At 42.9% G+C, this 22,875-nt stretch overlaps 1 protein-coding gene across 4 annotated transcripts in view; it reads right to left on the reverse strand.

Moving 5' to 3' along the window:
* LOC146186585 (ubiquitin carboxyl-terminal hydrolase 25-like) overlaps positions 1-19,483 on the reverse strand; it is a 74,081-nt gene extending 54,598 nt beyond the window's left edge. The window contains exons 1-6 of one of the 4 annotated variants that reach the window (XM_084607305.1): positions 19,051-19,483; positions 15,107-15,304; positions 8,594-8,758; positions 2,902-3,071; positions 1,807-2,077; positions 1,549-1,691 (exon numbers count right to left, since the gene is read on the reverse strand). In XM_084607305.1, the coding sequence (XP_084463431.1) occupies positions 1,549-1,691; positions 1,807-2,077; positions 2,902-3,071; positions 8,594-8,758; positions 15,107-15,304; positions 19,051-19,092 (989 nt within the window). In that variant the 5' untranslated portion in view covers positions 19,093-19,483. Of the gene's footprint in view, positions 1-1,548; positions 1,692-1,806; positions 2,078-2,901; positions 3,072-8,593; positions 8,759-15,106; positions 15,308-19,050 lie in introns of all 4 variants that reach the window. The other 3 variants (XM_084607304.1, XM_084607307.1, XM_084607306.1) reach the window with 3 other exon arrangements.
* Between the last annotated feature and the right edge of the window lie 3,392 nt (positions 19,484-22,875).

A 22,875-nucleotide genomic window follows, 5' to 3' on the forward strand; every position in this document is an offset into this window, starting at 1 on the left:
CGCAAGCCTTCGGTCAGCTGGGTTGCGTTCCCAGCACAATAACCAGTGCTCCGAGCGTTGGTTAGATTCCCCCCATGACGTCAGTGTTGCGTTCAAAGCAAGCCCGCCAGACCGAAGGGTCACTTTCAAGCAGACTCGCAAACTAGGCATTCAACTCGTCACACGGTTATACAGCATTCCCAAAGCCGTGCCGCCGACCCAGCTCCATGCGCAAAAAATGATAGTAGGAACACTAATAGAAGTGACCTTTGCAGGGGCATGGCGTGCAGCTTGATATATCGAATGTTCACGGAACGCAAGTTCGATAAGCCCGATCAACACTGGTATGCCCTTGCATGGGATTTTCAGGGGGGCCCCTCCGAGAGTTGAATATAAAGGAAATAATTCAATATATCCAGGATCAACTGTAGTGCCAAATGACTGCAAAAATGACAAGTGAATAAATGCAAAATATCAAAAACTACTAAATGTTATGAAACCAGGACATACTGTATTTATCCTTACATAACACAACCGCAAATATAATGCAAGGGTGAGTTTGAGAACTAAAAAAGAAAAAGAGAAAGAAAAAAAAAAAAGAAAAATCCAGGGGACGCACAAGCTTAGCCTCAGAGTATGCCAAAACAGCATTAATAGGTTCCGCGAGTTGGCTGGTGTTCTTTGCATATCGTTTTGCAAAAAACACACACAAACAGTTTTCCTTCTTTTTAAGGCACACAAGGCCTTCCTTTGAACAAGCCAAACGAACATGCCTCAGTGGACTAGGAGTAGTGTGTGTGACTTGCCACCCAAAGCTTCTTTTTATTGCAGTTATTTATTTTGCACTCTTATGTCACAATGACCGAGTCATGTTGCAAATTTATAATCAATTTATCTGACATTGTAATCGATTTCATGCGACATCACTGCCCTCTCGACCAATTCAAATTTTCTCAACGTCTGGACCAAAGTTCCAAAGTTACATCACTCAACATGAAAGTGATATACTAAATGTGTCTACACAGATCATACACCTGTCAGCCAATACTACCGGCTGAAGCAAAAATCCGACTGATGATGGTGCAACCTTTTGTTTCACGCCTAGGCTTAACAAGACAGAAAAAAAATTGCAGGGCATGAAGCAGACTACATGCACACCTTATAAGACCTTACCAGAGCAAGATAGTGAATCCGTCACGCAACTAACTTTGCGTAGTCATCTGCGGAACAAGCCCATTACAAAAAGATTAAGGCCTAAAACAGCAAGTACAGTCCAGTTCCTTTGTAACAAACAGTATGGGGACAGAATAGTACAGTGATCTCTTATTAGTTCATCATCATCATCACCATCAGCCTGACTATACCCACTGCAGGGCGAAGGCCTCTCCAATATTTCTCCACTTAACCCGGTTCTGTGCTAGCTGCATCCACTTGACCCCTGCGAACTTCTTAATCTCAACCGCCCACCAAACTTTCTGCCGCCCCCTGCTACAACTCTCAATTCAAACAGAAAAACTGGATTAAGTTATTCTCAGTGGCCCAACATGTAAGGGTGAGTTCATCACTCACGAGCCCGGGCTTCCACACCGTGCCAGCTGGAAGGCATCCTCAAGCCATTCGAGCAGCTTGTGCGTGAATTCCGACACATCTTGTTGTTGCTGAGGCTGGTGTTGTGGCTGTGGCTGCTGCAACTGCTGCTGATGGCTGGGGCCCTGCATATTCCAACGAGCTTAAATTCAGATAATTTGGAACGCTGGTCCCCGAGGAATACGTCGCATAACAATACGCACAGGAGCGAACAAGCTAAACAGGTCCACCAGAACCCACCTGAGATCCACCAGCACCACCTCCCGTAGTGCCTGCCGTGCCGACAAAAGCATCACGCAGGAGCTCCAGGGCACGGCCGGGGTCAACATACTTTCGCCGCGAGCAGCCCAGCAGTGCAAACAGGGGCCTCAGCTCCAGCATGAGCCCCAAACTGCGGTGCTCCTGCAACGGCCGGCCATCCTCCCGGACGGGCGGCACGAGCGGCTCAAAAGCCAGTACGAGGCGGCGGAACATTGGCAAATGGAACAGGGACTGGATTACAGCAGAAAACCTGGAACAGACGGTTTTATGAAGTGAACCAGGCAACCTCAAACAGGGAGGCGAATTGGGCAAATGAGAAAATTTAACGAGTGCTCAAATTCACAGCACTGTGCCTAATTTCGTGGTCACAGCCAGCAGCAGACCGCCGCGATAATGGCTAAGCTCCAAAAACTAACATGCTGGAGCACACATGAACCAATCCAGACGTTCCAACTAAGCAATAACCAACAATACTGAAGCATGAATTAAGTTCTTGAGTCCAGCAATAGTGCCCAGTCGATACGCCAAGCCACTGTGCATTTGCATGGCCTTAAAAGATGCAAATTAAAGCACAAAGTAGTAGCCATGCATGAGGCTAATGGCGACGACTAAGGCAAAGAAGGCTGTCACTTTCGCTCAAGCATCCACACTGATGTTTGCAGCATTGTAGTGAAGTATTCAAAAAAACAATTTTCTCCGAGAATTTCAGCATTCCAAGCTTTGGGTATATGTCGCCTTAACAATTTCCACCACCAATTTTTAAGAGAACTGTTTTATAAAATGAGGTACACTCGCCCTTTTGATAGGCTAACACTGTTTGCTTCCCTTTTTTCGTTCTTTTGCACTTTTTTTTGTTATATCAGGCTGTCTGTGTGACAATGGCCTATGTATGTCATAAACTTGTACTCGTTGAGTATTTTGAATATTCACACTCCTACGGCCTCACATTATAATTGAGCAACAAACCACAATATGCAAAATCTAGTGAATACTCTAAACAATAAAGCTGCCAAATCCACAGATAATGAGCCACCCCGCCACCCCGTGAAGTTGACAAAAATTAAGGCTGCGCACCAACAAGTGTTGCCAACGTTCTTGATGCCCACAGGCCAATCCCCCTGACGCCTGCGTTCATATGGGTTGGCTGGATCGAGCCAGGCATCAGCACCCCGTTTCCGCTTGCCCCCAAGGCTCTGCTCCAGGGCCCGGCTGATGTCCTGCTCCTCAGCAGATACACCAGCAACCTACAAAAATGCAAAAAAGAAACAGCTTCAAGCACACAAATGTCATGACCAAACAACCCATGCAAAGCACAGTGAGGCCCTGGTATATATCAATCGTCAAAGAAGTGCCAAACATGGCAACGTCATGTAACAAAACTAGATCCATGAAACAGGCACACGGTTAGCCTGACAATCGCCTCCTCTAGAAAGATGCCTGCAGTGCTGCTTACCCATTGTAGCCATTATGCCTTTAGTTGCAGGTGGCCGTAAAGGTAGTAGAGGTGGTGTGGTGTCGTGGTGGAAGCAGCCAGTAATGGCATCGGTGGTGGCTTCCCGGAAAGCGCAGCAACACGCCTGCTCAATTGCATTTCTGCAAATTAGCTGAGTTCTGGCAACTTGCAATGAAATTCTAGCTTGTTGCACTTATCAAAATTTTGCACTATTGGTCAGCGACATTCACAAGTGCCTAACTAGAAGCCTGGAGCAGGGGTATTTCCAGCCCCTTACAGTGGAATTTCCTTTTTTACATTCACAGCATTTCATGAATTTTCGCCATTTCACATATTAACTATCCAATGTCAGTCTCTGGTGCTATTTGGCCTCGGATGCCCTAGTGCCAATAAAAATTATTAATCATCTGATCTTGGATCGGAGGAGGCCGTAAACTCTGTCAGTGTTTCACACTGGATGTGTTGCTGGCAGTTGCTGATGCTAATGATTGTGAACCACTTCTGAATCAATTGCACAAATTAAATCGTGGGCCCTGTTCATCACACACGTGGCACATTTGATCTTTGAGGAAGCTAGATGTGGCTGAAACTAAAAACAGCTGAACCCCTGATCTGATGTTTTTCTTTAGAAGGGTGCTTTGATGAAATTTGTTTTTTCTTAGCCAAAGTCCTTCGCCACAAGCTGTGACCTGAAATTTTTGTAACACGACTGTGGTAAAAAGAAAAAAAAGAAGTCCTTAAAAGGGATCGACGGGATGTGATACCTGTATATTCGTTTTGCCTTCAAATAAATATTCATTGGTATCACATTCACCTTGCGATTTTCAGACACCAGCCGGATGATGTCGAACCCTACATCGACTGCCTTCTTCAAGCACATAGCGTACAACTAAGACCAACTGTTCTCCTATGCAGCCTTTGTAAAAAAAAATCCTACCGGTATCTTAAACATTGCGTGGAGACCGCACAGTAAGGAGCATCTGCACTTCAGGGACCATATCAGCGTCACCAATAAATGCATCTATTTGCTTGTTATAGATAGTCTCTCAAACCCTTACTTCATCTACCACAAGACTGCACACTTTAGACTGAGGTGTGTCAAAATTTTGTTCTTTCCAGGTGGCAACAGAGCAGTTCTTAGACCTAACTTCTTTAGGGACTGTTACAATATACATATTTTATTTAATGCTTCGATATGGCAGCCTCTGGAGCCACTCAAAATTGATCTGCTCGTAGGCCTTTGTAGACAGGTGTCAAATAACGACACAGTGCCTGACTGTTGAAGAAGATTGTGCTGGCGCAGTCTGCGTTGCAAATGAGCGCTCAACCTGGGCTTTGATTTTTCGTTTGTCACAGCAGTGACAATATTTGCAGCCCATTCACAGTTTCCTACAAGCTCTTCTTGTGCTGTGGAGATTGACTCATTCACAGGGAGAATTTAATGCCAGTTGGCCCAGCAGCCTTTAATGAAGAAGATGTGATCAACATCATGATGTTGACGATGATGTGATGATGATGATGATAATAATGTTGCCTACTCAGTGGGCTGTTCCATCATAGTTGCAGCCTCATTCTTTGCAGTAACATATCTGCCCATCGACATGCAATGAGCACTTGGCAACGGCTCGCACTTGCGTTTTCCGTTTCCTCCATTCAGTTTCATCAAAGTAGCTTATTTCTTCGCGTGCGGCACTCGGGCAATGAACACACCAGGCACTGCTCCCGACTTCGGTTGAGGTCATTTGTAGTCTCCTCGAAAGCAACAGCATAATCAGAGTTGGTAGTCTAGTCTTTTCATGCTATTGCATGTCGTTTCCGCACAGAGTTGTCGGACAATCACTCATGCAATGACACTCTGGTTCCTTTCTCCATTTGCTTGAGGTGCGAGGGGGGACACAGGAATAGTGCATCATGCTTTACAGAAATTAATTTGTGTCACCGTATCAGGGTGTCTAGCAAACCCCTATTTTCAGGATCCCCGACTTTTGCAGGATTTCTCTGGTTATTTCAGTTCAAATTCCCTGACGAGAGAAGACGCTCATAAATGCAGCTGCTGATGATAATGAGCATAGAAAACAATTCACAACGAAAAGGTAATTTATTAATCACATTCTGCAATTTATGAAAAGGCTGTCATTAGTGCTAATGGCTGTTAAGAACATCAAAAGTTTAATGAAAACTGAAGGCACCAGCCACAGAGCACGTGACCGCCCACCCCGCGAACAGCCGAGCCAATCCAATCCAAGATAGCTGTGCACGCGTTTGGCAGCACAGCTCACCTATCGCTTTCGCACTGGCCGCTGCCGGCACGGTTATTCCTGTCTTTAGTAGCGTTCTACCCTCACACACCGCTTCCACATATCAGTACCCACTTCACGTGCATACTGGTTCTTCTATTGTGGCAGCTCAGCCATGCGTTGGCGTCAAAGTAATATATCATGCCTTGCCTTGCGGCGCGGCGGCCGTGCTCTGGAGACACAGCACACAACACCGCCCACCCCGCGAACAGCCGAGCCAATCCAATCCAAGATGGCTGTGCACGCGTTTGGCAGCACAGCTCACCTATCGCTTTCGCACTGGCCCCTGCCGGCGCGGTTATTCCTGTCTTTAGCGTACTACCCTCACACACCGCTTCCACATATCAGTACCCACTTCACGTGCATACTGGTTCTTCTATTGTGGCAGCTCAGCCATGCGTTGGCGTCAAAGTAATATATCATGCCTTGCCTTGCGGCGCGGCGGCCGTGCTCTGGAGACACAGCACAAAACATACATGCTGTGCATCAGCTTATATCATCCCATTTTCCCTGACTTGGCAAAAATTTTTTATGGTTTCCTTGACATTTCACAGATTTTTCCCAGCATACAATTTCCCTGACAATTTCCGGTTTTCCCAGTTGCTAAACATCCCGAGTATGCAAACAAAACAAGCAAAACTGATTACTGCCAAAGGAACAATCCTGTCGCAAACATCGAGTGGCAGCAGCAGCAGCGAGCAGACGTGTGTAAACAGTTCTTCTGCAAAATTATTTGCCAACATAGTTCTCATAAGAGATTTAAACTTCATTTTAAAGGGATTTAAGAGCGCACGAGAGCCCAAACTCACTTCATTCAAGACTGTCTTAATCTGGGCATGTTTATGTTTTCATCTGCTGAAACACTTCAAAACACGTCGATGTTGTCTGCTACAACATGAACCACTGCCGTGCCTGCCTCGCGGCGGTGCACTCAAGTGCGAATACGTGTTGCAGGCGGCCGTCGTAAAGATCGCTAGCTACCACCTCGTGTGGAAAGGAGGAAAATGGAAAATGTAAGGACAGTGAGGATACAATAGTTATATTTCTAGAGGAGGCGATGGACTGACCGTCATCTCTCATATAATGTGCCTAGCTCCGTCTTTCTCGCGAGGTATGTCAACAATGTCTGAGAAGCCAGTTTTTCCCACCACTAGTGCCAATAATATTGTTACCTGTTACCATTATACCTGTTAGCTGTTACACAATATTACCTGTTATTTTGTTTTAAGCAAATGTTAAATTGAAGTCAGGGTTACAGCAGTTAGCTGAGAGGTGGATTCACCCTCATCACATTTATCCCATGTTCAAATATGTGAGATTCAGCATGTTGAAATATGCACTGGCATTTTACACGTTGCAATATGCACTGGCATTTTACACATGTACAGGAAATTTCTGGCACCAACAGATTCTCAGCTACACTACAGCAATGGCCAGTCTGCGAGCTTAGTGCTAAGATAGTGAAAGCTACCAAAGATGTGGCTTCCCACAGAATCTACACAAACAACATGGCAGAATCAATGAAAGACTATTGGTTTTAATGTATACCTTAAGTGGACAGCTCGTTTACTGAACATTAGAGTCATAATAGAATTAACCTCCTCACAATATTAGAGCCCGACCTGAGCTATGGCGCACTGTACCAGTCACACGGTGGAGACTGCCTGATTACAATTATTTATTAAGATGCTGAAGGACTGCAGGTCTCAGAGGAAAACAAACAGTCTTAAAAGAAAAAGCATGGCATCCTTCATGTACATGTAAAAGAAGGCTGTACTTGACCGCACATACTAAATAAATAAGCTGCATATAGGTCAGTCACATAACACTAGCAAGTTCCTTATCCCCCAAGATGTCACTGTTCTTATCATGAAACTCTGGATCACAAAAAGCTGGCAACAGAAGGCAATGTCTGAATGTTACGACACTTCCTTTTGAAACCGTTTCAAACTTGCGTAGCACGGCATATATTCAAGAGTTGTGTGTTTCAAAATGTTATACTTTCCATACTACCAGAGAGGTGACCTTAAATACTTCAGGTTTCAAATAAACTAAGTGGTATCCAAATCTTTTGCAAGCTAAACATGCACTAGTACACCTTGAACGATTTACTACACCAAACTCTGTCCTGAATGTCCTATCGCTATTTACAGTGAGAGCAGAGAGCCTGGTGATATCACTCATAGGCACATGATAGAGGACAAAGGTCATCTACATCTATGAAGCATGATACAATATGGGTTTCAGTGCAGACATCTCATGCTGCATGTCAGTGTACAAGTGAAAGCAAAGCAACAGCGACAGCAATGTTGTTCCAGAAAGGGGGTTCAGAACGTGGTAATCAAATGTGTGTGCATTACATATAGATAGCGCTATTGAGCATGCATGCTGTGTTCAAGAAAGAATGAGCCTGTGTGGTCTATGATGATGACAATGGTAATGAGTTTTTTATGGTGCAGAGACATATTTGACCAAAAAGGCGCCCTGGGCACAAGGTTTTTTATTATTATTATTCAAGTCATGCACTAAGCCAAGTCACGCACTTGTACCCCTTGTATCACTAGTGTGTACATGGCATCACTAGGAATCTAAAGTCATACCTCACCCCATGACAGGCGGATGCTACTAGGCCATCACTACGGTTAGTCTGGTTTAGGAATTAGACATATTAGTTCATTTTATTTTAATGTTAATTCAGTGTTTCTGCTGTTATTCTTTGTCATCTTCGGCATATTCGGGCTCCTCACCCACTAGGAACGAAATTTTCTAAAAGCAGCCTGCAGAGCAATACAAGTGTGCGACCCCTGCTTTAGCCTTTTTTTATACTTTTTTGTAACTGCAGCAGCGGAGGAAAGATTAGTGCATACGCATGCTTAGCAGCCAGACATTCTGCAGCAAGGCAAGCACTGCCCATCCAAATTTCAGGACCAGGGAGAAAGGGTGAGGGGACAGAAAGGGTCAGGAAGTGAGGCCTGGGGCAAAAGAAAGTGCCCTACATGCTACAAGATGACCCCACCTGCTGTTCCTGCAGGGAGAGGGCTATTGCTTTCTGCAGGTCATCACCCTCGCCCGTGAGGTCAATGACCTTGGCAGGGCGCTTCTGTGGGGAAGTGGCTGCGCCCATCTGGCTGCTGGGCACCGTAGCACCATCACCCACCGCTGCCGCAGGCCTCACCCCAACCTAGAGACACAGCCGGGAACAAAGACAGCTAGCACAAATCCAGCAAGAAAGCTCATTGCCTGATGGCGCCTGCACATTCCTGACACCAACAACGGTGGCAGTGGTCCTCATGACCACTGCAGCTACATTTCTAGAACGTTGTCTAGCCTCTACCTGACCGCCATCAAAGCACACTGTTTCATGTGCGGTCTGCACATCCACTAAGTGTTTGGGACATGCATCCGCATTAACTTTGAACTGGAAGTCATGACTTGCTTGCAAACCAAAACGAAAGAAACAGTTCAACTAAACGTTAGAACCTTCTCAGGAATGATGGCAACTCTCCCCCATCCACAGCAAATGTATCACCACACTAAGCCCACACATCCTGCACGATTACTGCAATGAATTCCAGCTATGAGAGCAACATAGTACAGCACCAGCTCATGCTGGTAAGCTGATTGTACTTATTTTTCTTTCAGCAACGCACTCTGCTCTGCAGGAGGTCAACACACAGCAATTGCACAAAGCAAGCAAACATGAACACAGCAGATGCATGCAAGCATACAGCCACCCCGTGTCTGCACGTCAAATGTCTGCTGCTCCCTTTGCCTACACAGTGACGTGACCTACCGTTTGCATACACTCTTGCCTCAGGTTTGTTTCTGCCAGCGGCATGAAATGCCCTTTCACAGGTGCTAAATGAACATCAGTCAATTATTATTTTTTGCATTTAGTACGGCAGCCACTCTTGCAGCTACACTATGCCAGTGGAAGCATGGCTATGAAGCAAGGTCAACTTAAGCACATAAGAAAAGAATTGAATTGAAAGTTGAAAAAATACATGCTGATTACATATGAGCTCCAAGACGCCAGGCTTCATAACATATCATAAAGAAGGTAAGTTGCTCTAGGCACACCTCACTGAGAGAGCAGCTAGCAAAACCTTCTGGGACATCACAAAGACTTTCCCCTTACCTCTTTGCTTACTGCACCTATCCAAAATGTGCATTCTGACCCACAGCACAAAATGCCACATTCTGAGCAATCTGGGTTGCTACTGCACAAGTAAGGCAATTCAGTATGTCACACAGAAGACTGTGCTTCAATTCTGGAAATAAGTTTATTCATCGGCCTTATAAGGGAGTATTTTCAAGCTCTGTGCAAAGCCTGTCAACACTGAGCAATCATGGCAAGCATGTCAGCCAAAGTGGCATCCTTGTCTTGCACTGACTATGTTCAGCAAGGATAGTGTTCTTGCAATTCTATCGCATCGGCACTTCACTTTGCAGGTCCAAATTGCAGCTATGTGCGAAGGAATGCTGTATACATATCCTACTCATTATTTTAGCTCTGAGAAAACTGAGCAAGATCTGAGGGGGAACCTCAGTCGCAAGCCAATGTTCAAACAAGAAAACCCTGCTTTGTGTGGACCCTAACAAAAGCAAGTCTTCTTGTCAAAACATTGGCTTCCGGACTGAGGTTTCCCCTATACCCTTGTTTGACTTTCTTTGACAGTGTAGCCACCTTCTTCACTCGCGCCATACTCCTCTCGGTTTGTTCAGACAGAGATGACAGCTCCGCCCAGCCTTGCCTATCAACAGCTGTCTGTTGCAACTGATTTTTGCTGCTGCTTTCCGGTCCTCTCTACTTTGCTCTGACATGCTCTCAACAATTTTGTGCCACCAGCAGTGTGCTGAAAAATGCTCATTTGGCCCAGAATTTCTGGGTCTGGTAACCAAAAGCAATGCACATGCACCTTCCATTGTGGCTGCTCAACAAAAAGTATAGCATGAAGAATTCTTAGCTCTGAATACTTGCTTATTAGAAAGTAGCTAACAAGAAGTACATTATAGATTTTTATTCATCTCATGAAACATGCTTCACAGACTAAAATTTTGCCAATCAATGATTTTGTGACTAATAAAATATATCCAGTTTTACATTTATGTCACCAAAATTAAAATTTTAGATATAATATAAATACTAGCTATATAGAAAGAGCACTAAATACTTGCGTGAAAAAAGTTTTTTGCATACACTACTTTGAAATTGTGTTTTCCTGCAGTAAGGAAATCATAAGGTGACAAAGCCTAATTTTCAGTTTGACAAAAAAAAATCATACAGAAGCCACGGAATTTTTAAAGTTCAAGAAAAAAAAAAGTTCAAGAACGGCTAACAGGCAGGCAATGCAAAACTTTAAATAGCAATTTCTAACATCTTTCAAAATAGGCGCAACTATAAAATAAAATGAAGTAAAATTTTTTCCAAAAAAAAAAAAAAAGAATATTACATTTTAAAACTTGCTCACAGAGCATTTCTTGAGATTTAAGAAAATATATAAACGTACCCTAGCAGGGACTTGAAGCAATTTTTTTTTCATGCTTTTTTTTGTGTTCAATGTCGAGCAGAAAGACAGTGGTTTTCAGAGGCTTCATTTGCATTTTTCTCAAAACAGCCCTTTTGGAGCTTATACCTTTTTTGCCAGGAACTATAAAGATAACCAAACAAAATTTCACAGATTTAAATCAAAGTCTTTTATATGAGCACAAGACTAGAATCAACAGCTCACATCAGTTTATATTTTTGACAAAAAAAAAAAAAGAGAGAAAAATCATGAGTGGCAAATAACGTAACATGTCTTTTCTCTGCTCAAAGCAAATAATTGTAGTCATGGCTGTGCAACATAATCACTTCTGTTTTCATGAAAAATGACAGGAGCCTGCATTCAGTATATATTTAAATAAAGACAGATAAATAAACAATATTAAAAATTACTACACAAAATTTAAACCTAGTTTGAAGCTCAGATGCAAGCTACAGCTATTTAGAAGATTGCTAGCAAATTTCATAGCCACAGCTTCTACCGTGACAACTCTGCTGCCAACTTTGAAGAGCCATTTTCAAAGCCACATCTAAAAACTGAGGTATTACACATGAACTAAGAACTACGATGCGTTGGGCATCACTATTAAGGCAAAATGTCCAATAATAATTTGAGGCTTTACAGCATGCCTACTGCAAACCTAAAAAACAGCAGAAAGAAAAAGTCCTCTCTTCCCCCATTGAAATGCTCTAAAATGGGCAGAAAGAAAAAGTCCTCTCTTTCCTCATAGAAATGCACTAAAATGAGAAGAAAGCATATGACACACACACTAGCACAGGACACACAGCAAGCAGAACACGGGACAAAGCTGACAAAATCACCACAAAGCCAGCATAAAGGCCAGTGTTAATTTTCATGCATTGAATTAACAATGCGGGCAATGAGGCATGATGCACAGGGAGGCTGAGAATTAATTTCAAACCCCTGGGGCTTTTTATAATTAGCACGATAATTTTATTACATGGCCGTTATTATATTTCATGAACAAAATTCATGCACCATAGCCAGGATTCACTGTCACACGTTATTTAGCTGTTAGATGAAAAAGATTTTAGTCTAACAGAAAAGGAAGCGTTTTGCAGTGCTACAGAAGAAAACGTTTCTCAGCTGATTTCTCATCTTAAAATTTGCTCATTATATCACCTCCGGAGCAATTTTTTAAATGCTATTAGCAGCTTTATGCGCGGAAAATTTTGCGCAATCTTGAAGACTGTGACAGTATTGCTGAACTTCATTTCATTCATGAAAGTCTTTCAGAGGACGCACTTGAACCATGGATATGAAAGTGGTAAAAAATGGTGCACGTCTGTTCAGGAAAAAAAAAAAAGGATCTGAACTATACTGGCAATATGAAATGAAACAAATGTGGTCCCTGCTTGAACAAGAATATCATGGCATCTAACAAGTGGGATGCTCTGGCACTGTCGCATTAAGAGACTGCAAAGACAATGGTAAATTGTGAAACCAAGTTGATACGCTCCCAGCTCATATACGCCTTTGTAAAAACCATAAGCTGTCCGTTTTCAAAATCAGGCAATTTGATCATACATCTTATTATCTTATTAATAAGTTTTTTTTCCCCATATATTTTACAGTATTTGAGTTTTTTTACAGTATTTGGCAGAACCCAAGCATTCTTTGCTAACAAAGAGGAAGGATGAGTTGTGCAACATTTATTACATCTGCAATCAAATACTGCGTGCATGCATTTTCATTTTGTACTGCATTTAATCAGTTTACAAAAGCTGCACCTACAAATTCTGGAATTAAAGTTTATGCAGGAATTTCAACCACATGAACTTTTTATTCTGTACAGAATATATGACCCCTTTTGTCCTAATCACTCTTCAAATTAAGGACAAAGGAATTCATATAAAAACCGATTGCTTCATGCAGTCTTTTTTCCACATTAAAATGCTATCATACATCAATGACTCAGTAAAGACTGTGCTATCCTTTGCATTCTTATGTTTACCACGAGACTACTTTTCCCTTCTTTTCCTCTCATCATTTTATTTATTTGCTCTTTTGTACATTCTTATACTTCATTAAAAACTGTGATGTCCCTTAAAGGGAACGAACACTGACCAAAATGTGTTGTGAGATTGCAGCAAAAATGGAAAGGTCTTGCCGCACAGTGCATAGATTGAGCATTCCAATATTCAAGAATAAGTATTTGCAATATAAATTCGGTGTTGAAGATTGCATAAAACTGCAAAGCCGTCTTGCAGCAAAACCCTGCCAGTAGTTGATGCAGACCATTCCTTTTCCTTTCAGGAGTGCTGATATTTTATTATAATTTGCACTCTCTCCAGCGTGACCTTCAATATTAAGCAACACTACCTTCGCATTGTTAATTATATGTTTTTGGCTTCTGTCACTATATGGCACTAGAGTCTCAAATTTCTTAGGTGGAATGATAAATATGACATACTGTACCGGGTCAACATGATAACCATGGGGACGAGGCAATCATCAACGTGCCTGACATCTTAGGGCGTAGAAACCGAAATAAACGTCATTCTGTGCTAAGAATGACTAATTGGTCTCTGATGGGTGAGATTTATAGTTATCAGTGCATCACTTTTGCCGACCCACCATCGTTGTCGCACTCACTTATTACGGTATCCAGTAATGGACTACATAAAAATGGACCATGCACTGATCGAAAAATTCTGAGTAAAAATTTTCTTCTAGTTCTTAACAAAATCATTGTGGAATCAACCATTCAAGTCTCCTGTTGCGTCAAAAAAAGTGAATGCTTAATGACCTGGGCTCGGTCCTTTTACTAACACATACTTACTGTGAAGCTCCGATTTCTTTCAGCAATCACTGCTTCTGACGGCCACCTGACCCAATAATCATTACATCAGCCTAACTATGCCACTGCTGAACAAAGGCCTCTCCCACATTTCTCCAAGTAAACCTGTTAGTATCAATATCAAGTATTAAAACAAAAAAAGTTACGCCCTGAATTTTGAGAATGAAACTGCAAATATATGTGGGTTGAGCTTTGACTGTTGAAATTGTCACCACAGCAGAGATCAAAGTATGAGATTAAAGTTACATTACTTGAGCCACTCATAATGAAATGAAGTTTTCCTTATGAACCTATAATCTCCAACAACAGTAAGCTAGCCTCATGCATAATACAGCTTGATATTCGCATACCCAGCTTGGGCAGCCACACCTGATGGCGCATACACATACAGCTATCTTCACATCCAGTTCACAAGCTCCACACATCCTGCTCAGTTATTGACATACAGTGTCTCCTGAAGTATAGGGCATTAAATATAGTCCCCCTCCACAGTTGCACCCTCTCAAGGAAAATTAATTCAATCTTTCTTTTTTGCCCATGTTGTGTTCTCTAACAAAAAAAAAAAAAGTGCAAGTACAGAACAAGCTTATTAAAGCTATATCATTGATCAAGGAATGAATCGGAAGCACTAGCACACACCCCTCTTTGCTTTTACACAGAGAAATAATAAGGCCCACTGAACAAAAACATTATGCATCTACCAAGGCCACACTGAACAGTCACACCTGAAATTGCAGTGCACAGAATCACCGCCTTTTTTCGCTCTTTGAAAGTTATTAGCAGGTGAGGGAACATGAAATTGGAATTACAAAAATTTAAAAAAAGTTGACAAATTTACGTTCCTGGACTTCTTAAGCATGTGTGCCAAGTTAATAAAGGAGGAGATGAAGGACAAAGAGGAAAGAATGTAGTCCATTTTTATACGGAAGTCTGCAAAGAGAGCTGACAGAATAACTTTTAGTGTCTATTTTTCCCATACAAGTGCACAGTAGCATGCATGATTAGAGCCATGGTAAAGAACCAAGTGTACCTTTATTTCAGGAAAAGGTATGCTTGTCCTATAAAACTTCAATCTTAACTTCAAGAACACCTTAACATAATCCTCAGCCTTCTCTAAATCCAACAAGGCAAATGCATCAGCAGCAGAACCCTCCATCCCTACCTGGGACATGGACGGTGCACCGGGTAGATCCTCTTCCACAAGCATGCTAACAGCATGGGCAATGTCATAACTGCCGGAGACTGTGCGGCTGGCCTCCAGGGCCTGACGCAATATCGCGACATCCTCCACACTTGTGATCTCCTTCAGCTGGTTCAGCACCACACGGGCAGCATCATCCTGTTGCTGCTGTTGCTGCTGCTGCTGCAATTGGGGGAAAAAACAAGAACTTGTAATGCTCATTCCCAGAAGAAATCGAGTTGAGGAAGGTCCAGTTATAGCCATGCCACATGGGCATAAGATATGGTGCTCAGAGCTCGATAAGCAGCATTCACACAGGCCATGGATCTCACCCAAGACAATGGCAAGTGCACATCACATGGTAAAAGCTTTATGCCTTGGAGAGGCTGAGTGGAGGCCTAGAATATGGCAGGAGAGAGGGGACCATTTGTTTATGGGAGACACTGAAGTTCTGCCTTTAAAGGTATGACGTGATATCATAACCTACCAGCCCACATATAATGCCCTGCTTTAACCAAGCCATATGAAGGTGCCTGCGTGGCCTAGGGATAATGTGAATGCAAGGGTCCCGGCAGGCTGGTTCTGATACTGCCCTCCCATATGAAAGGAGAGGACAGAGTTGATGGCACCTGTCAAATGTAACATCACGCAACCCTACGTTCACTCAGTGCCCGGTCACATCAGCTGCCAGCTACCGCGTGCCAGCGCCACGCTCGTGATTGTTCGCTCACAGCGCTAATGCCGGATTTTTTGATGAACGGGCCATTCGCATTATAGCGTTAAAAAAACAGAAACCACTCAAACACTTCCCACGGTGTGACCATAAGGACTAGTGGTTTGCAGCACATAAGCTACTCTACTATGACAGTGCAGCCAATCAGTTATAACTTATTGCCTCATTTGCAGGCATACGCAGCAAGCAGCCATACCAAGGAAAAAGCAAAGGCAGTATGAGTCTTTTAAAGTATTATTCAAATTAAGACTAGTCATTCTTCATGGACAGAAGCAACCATTTTTTTATTACAGTTATGGCAAACAAAAATTCAGCTAATTACAAGAGCAGAAAAGAGTGCTTTGAAAGGATCTGACCTGGTCGGCACACATTAAATATTAGTTGTGCTCACTAAGTCTGCCTCCCTGGCTGTAACTTTATTAAACAATAGAATTGAAATGCTTATGTATTCTAATAAGAGATTGAAACATACTTTTTTGTGACGTACAGCAGCAACACACTACAATCACTGATGATTGTCTCCATGCAACCATAGAAGAATGCAGACAGCTGTTGACAACAGGGATGGGGCACTGCAGCGGTAACGTTTCAATCAGAACCAAAGTGCACAAACCTTAAGATGCTCCAGGTTCCGAATGAAACAGCTACAAGTCCAATGACATAAGGCCCAGATGCGAGGTCTATGGCTCTATTAGCGCCAACAGCCGCTCTCATTCATGTAATTGGCATGCTAAGACCACCCCATTAGTGGTAGAAATACTTTGCTACTAGTGGGGAACTACATAACAAATTAATGTGCCCCTGTTGGGCGGTACATACCAAGTTCTCACCACACAGGTGACAAGAAAAGGCATGCCCGCTACATACATACGAAGCGCTTTAACGATCCATCATCTTATTTTGAGGAAGACGTAACACCATGGTACTTTGTGGTTGCCTGTATGCTGCACCCTATTTCTCCGTCCCTGAGAAGGACATTTCTGGTCACCTTGTTTGTTTAGTTTTCACCAAAAGCTTTACTATTTTGAGAACTGGTACACTGTCTATGTAGGAAGTGCAAGAATAGGGTAATTTAATTCTGCAACATATATCTTTCAATCTCCTCTGTGCTACTTGTGACACTTTTTAAGCACAGCGAACATCATGCTCTGCTATTGCAGCTCTCCCTGACTCAAGCAACAAGCTAAAGAGTGCCCTTGGCATAGCTGAGATGGGACACAAGGCTTTCGGTCCTGGTATTCTTTCCATTCCCTCTACAGAGAGTGATAAAAAAAATGGTTATGGAGGCTTGTCACCTAAAAAACGAGAGAAGCTGTCTTGGGAAAGGGAATGGCTCAGAGCAGTGCGATGAAATAGCTTAAACACAATAGTTATAACTCTGCTATCATTGAGTAGGAATGAGTCCCTTAGATGATGTCATACACCTGCATTTGACCAGAAAATAGCCAGGGGCGTTTTGCAAACCAATTCAAATCACACTGAGCGATAGAGCTAAAAGGCCAATTGCATCAATGAGAAATACAGTAAAATGGCAGATTGCATTGCTGCAGTGTACAATATACAAGATTATTTGCTTTATTTTCCCTTTAACTGCACACAGTTGCCATTTTATGTACCTGACCACAAAAAAAAAAAAAAAAAAAAAAAAAAAACCTTCCCTATGTTCCTATTAAAGTGAAGCACCTTTCATATAAGGGAATGATAAAGATAAATACGCAGCAGTAAATCATGGTCGCTTGTACTGTCTCAGATGTGTAAGGCAATCACACCTGCTGCGGAAGGCAACTGTCAGTGACAAGTGGGTTCAGGTTGAAACAAGTGGGGGCAGGCTGTATCTTCAAGAAAAAAAAAAAATCTTACCTCCTTAACCACAACTAGTGATAATTAAAAGAATGGAAATAAAACACAAGGGAAGAATTGCAGCACTGTGCGCACCCCAACTTTATTAAGGCTGGAAAGGGAATAGCACTGTGCCCCACCCACTACAAAGCTACATCTTGCTACACACTTTACCGAATAAAAACTTGCAGTCACTACAGCAACAAGCTATACCATTCCCATAAGATAACATGAACGAAAACAAGAGAGAAAAAAAAAAAAGAAGCCTATCCCTTTTTCTCTTAGTTCACCAACTGCCTTCATCAACCAATTAATTACATGAGGGTTCTCTCCGCGCACTACACCTGCACTGTGGGATCAACTAAGCCAATATTTTTGAGCACAAGCAGAGAAGTAAACATGGCGACCTTTAAGAAGCTTACTGTGCCTAAAGACTTTTGCAAGGTCTGCAAGCTCGATGATTGCCAACCCAGTGATACAGGAGTATCTGCGGTTCAGACGCAATTTGCTAACGGCGCTGCAAAGCTGATTAGCAATACTTTATGGTCCGCTCTAGTTTTTCCCAGCAGTACCCACGTCTCAACATCGAACCGAAATGAACTAAAGAAAAACGGTACTAAGGTGGATGCGGTCAAAAGTGAGTTGTATTGAATTAAATGGTTCATTTCAATATTGCGTTGATGCCTTAATTTTCCTCGAGCTTGGTATAGTTTACACAGCCGCGTCTTTACATTAGGCTCACCTTGATGCAAGTGAGCGACGGGCATGAGTAACGATTATACTATAATGCGCAACTCTTGAATGGAAATCGTAGAGTGCGCTGTTACCTGCCCAATATAAAAGCGTATTCTAATTACTAGAATTCTGCAGTGCCCGAAGACACCCGGGTATACGCGCTTCATCACTGAACGAATAGATTATGGAGCCATTTCGCAGAGATACCACGTGAAACGAACTAGTAGCTAATCGCAGATGGCACCAAGTATAAAGCTTGACAGCCCCTTCAAAAAGCTCGTCACTGCCTCAAGGCATTCTAAATGGACGCCTGTTCGCCGAGTACTCAAAGCCGCATCACTTTCGACTTCCGCTCGCCGGTGAACAACTCCCGCAAGCAGTACAGACATCGGTGACATTTGAGCTTCTCGACTTACACCCTGGAGAATAAATAGAAAACGGAGAGCAGAAAAAACAAGGCGCAAGCAAAGAGAAAACGTGGCACGCTGCCGCACCTCCAGGTCACCGGAGCAAAAATATAACTAAAGCGTCATCACCGAAACCACGGCATGAAGGAAAGAGCCGCATCCCACAAACGCACGACCTTCGGCCTAGGCCTAACGGTAGTAATTTTTCTCACCTTCTTAGCGTGGCTATCCAAAGGAGAGTGCTCGACGGTCATGGTCACTATCGTCACTTGACGTTCAAAAAAACTATGTACAAAGTTGGGTGATCAGCTGCCGAACACGAGGATCCCAATGCAAGTCGAGACTCCTTCCGCCGCTGCGACTGGCATGGTTCCACCAGCGACGCATTCGCGTCCAGCGCCGCTGACACGGCGTCTGCTAGCTGCGGAAGCTACAGCAGCGCTCACAAACTGCTCTCCGTTCTGCGGTGCCGCATTCCTATGGCGTGTACGGTCCAATGACGATTTTAGCGGGCCCTTGACTCAAATTATGCGCGAGCACATGCCCTGATAAGTGCGCAAGGAGGATTTGGTCTTCAGTTTCTCACATTGAAGGTAGCGGAGGCTGAGGAAGGTTGTCAGCAGGCGAATGGAAACAGCCAAGCATCGCAAGCAAACCGCTTGGAACCCCGTCGTCTGCTGAGCTTGCTTTTCTTTATTGAAAATTTTGGAATGATAAAGTTGCTTCCAAATGTGTCCTATTAATGTAATTCTAATAAATAGAATTAAATGTGTTTGTTTTTCTGATCGGCTGGGTTATATTATTCTACGATTAAAAGTTTCTTGAGCCAAATGGTGGGCGTGTTGTAGCAGACGAACCAGCTATAGCACCACAAAAAAAGATTCTGGAGAATAGTTCGCGTTGGTCTATTGATTTCATCACTCATACAAATGCAAATTTCATATAACTGTACATCAATGCATACTGAATATCCAAAAGCTACGTTAAATAAGTGCAGACCATTATTAGGCTTGCGTAACTTGCCAACTTCCAAAACTGGTTTGGTGGGAGTGGCAGCTGTGTGCAGATGTATTGCATCACGTGCGGCGGTGTCCTTAATCGGGCGGTGGCTGGTATGCAATGACCTTGTATTATTTGCAGTTAATACTTCCTTCAGCGAACTAAAGCTCAATGTAGATGTTTTTTTTTTTTTCTGTCAGTAAAATATAACAAAGCAGGTAACTTTTATTTGGTTCTCTTTTTTGCATGAGTCGCGTGGCAGGGTATACTTCACCGACGCACTTTGGAACATATGATCGCTTTTCTACGGAACTGAAGAGCGCAAACAGAAGTCAATCCACAGAGAAGAAGAAGAGAATACAAGGACTGTGGATTGTCTTCTGTTTGCGCTCTTCAGTTCCGTAGGAAATCATGAACCAACTATAGGCCCAACCGAAGTTTTATCTGTTCGCTTATTTCCTGGTTTTACTTGACGGAAATAGCTACAATTAGATCTTCACACATTTCGACAGCGATTAATACCCAGCAGTATGCGTCCAGTAGCATATTTCTAAGTCCTTGAAAAAGACTGCAGGCGTAGTAACAGAGTATATAAAAGGAAAAAAGAAAAGGAAATTAGGTACTGAAGGCAACAACAACAACGACAACTCATGGCTGCAGTCACACTGAAAGGAGAAAAAAAAAAAAAAAAAGATCACCCACCTCGAAGTGCTACAGGTATCGGATTGCGAGTGTACAATGAGCGCTATATATATGTGCTTCTAAAATTAAAATCACGGCGCAAATACAGTGATCTGTGAGAACAGAAGTTCGTCTTTTCTGCATTAAGCGAAATGTGATTCTACCCTGAGCCTCCCAAGTAATCGTGGAGAGCAGCATGCGGCGATATTACAGCTGATGCACCAACATTAAGCAAGGAATACATTAAGTAAGTAATGCGTGATTTTACGCCCGTTAAGGCGAAATGCTTTCTTGAATCTCAATTCTTGCAAGAATCGCTATTAAGAAATGAGCAGAGAATAATTTAGGTAAAATTTTCATAGAATAGCAAAGATTACTGAATGAAATTTTACATCATCTTCAGCATGAATAAAGTATACATATACATCTCCATAACTGCCAACTTTACTTTGTGTATGTGTTGTATCGCGAGGTGCCGATGAAAACGGGCACACTTTAATTTTACATATTGTTTCCTTAAGGATCCGTAAGCATTACATTGTACAAAGTGCAGCCGTATTTTCGATACCGTACAGTATATCAGCCGAGAAAAAAGTATCGCGGATGAATGAAGCTTTAATTACCCTTACGCACTGCGTACGCTCAGAAAATTCACAGAAAATAGACTAAATAAGGAACGACGCTGTTTACGAAGTTACTGAGGATATATTGCGTATGTACGTACAAAAGACGCCGACAAATAATAAATATTTCTTTTTCGCTTTCCTCTTTTTACAGCCGTCGTAGTTAGTTTATGGGACGCTGATTCGACGAATAATTTATTTTATTCACATCAATATTGAAGTACATTATGACTCATTCATCAGCCCCAGTTATTTTTTACAAGCGTTAACGGGGAGTTGTAAAAGAACTTTTTTTTTCCTACTTTCACACGTTGTAATATTACACTGTAAGAACCAATATACATCCTCAGGTCCTCTCTCGGGATTCTTGTAGATTTTCAGCGATTCATCCACTGTCAAAAACGGACCCATTGGTCGGCAGTTCTTAAGTATATAGTATACTCTGTTCGAGCGCAGGACCCGCTTAGAAGTCAAGATTTTGTTATGCATCGCAATATTAGACAAATTTCCACCAATATATGCTCATACTAGTATCTTATAATACTCCATAGCTGCCTCGCAGTTTTGTCAAAAACGCACACCATTGATTTTAATACAAGCGCAGAACAAATTTGTAAAAAGATTTAGCTACGCATTTGAAGGTCGCACCATTACCCTCAAAATGCCCTACAATGTTCCACAGTTTACTTACAATTAAAAGTGATGCCCATGAAAGCAGAACATAAGTGAACACTGGTACTCTATTCTACGTCCTGCAGACGTTTACGACGCATCCGCCGGATGAGACGACTACGGGAGTTTCAACGCCCATTGGAACTTACGAGCGACTCGCGAACTCTGAATTAGGCTGTGAAACACGACGCTGACACGAATTATTTCGCTTAATTTTTTTCCCCACGAATTTGTTCTGCCACAAGTAGTTGCATACCATGATATGAGAGAGGTAAGAAAGTAGCCGACGGACTCGTCATACCATACGCTCTCCACCATCGCACACACCCACCGTGATCGTATACCGTGATTAAAGTGTCAATCACGTCTGGCATTAAGCGCTGCGCTTTCAATCCCTGAAACATTAGGGAGATTTAGCTTGCCGGAGACGGGACCCCTCCTGCGCAGCCGCAGTGACTGTGATTGGCTTGCACACAGCCCTGTCAATGCGCGTGCGCAGGAGGGGTCCAGCAAACCGGTATACGTCTACACCAGTACGTCTCCAAAAAGCTAAATGATTGCACTAAGTGAAAAGGGCCCATGAAATCATGTTTTACGTAGGTCGCCACGTAAAACGCTTTTATTTCAGCTACTCGTTTTACGCACTCGACCAGTACAGCTACCTCTCAATTATTTCGCCACCGAACGATGTCAATGGTCGGCTTTGCTGAGTTTAAAGCACCCGAGCACATGTTGATGCAAATGGTTGAGATTTATTTATATTAACGCATCAGCACTACACCTACGGGAAATATTCGTGCTTTAGTGCAGGATATTTGCGCCCGCATGACTCTCGGCTAGGTAGCGTACCGAGCATTAGAGCAAAGTATAAATCTGTTGTCCCAAGGATGCTGGCCCGAATCACGGCCGCGGTGCGGCCTCTTCTCCATAGAGGCGAAACGCAAGGCGCCCGTTCGCTGTGCGATGTCAGTGCGCAGTAAAGAATCCCAGCTAGTCGAAATTTCCGAAGCTCTCCACTACAGCTTCTCTCATATATAGCCTGAGTCGCTTTGGGACGTTTCA

The sequence above is a fragment of the Amblyomma maculatum genome, chromosome 6 (assembly GCF_055883805.1).
Source record: "Amblyomma maculatum isolate TAMU_Amacu chromosome 6, ASM5588380v1, whole genome shotgun sequence".
NCBI lineage: Eukaryota > Metazoa > Arthropoda > Arachnida > Ixodida > Ixodidae > Amblyomma > Amblyomma maculatum.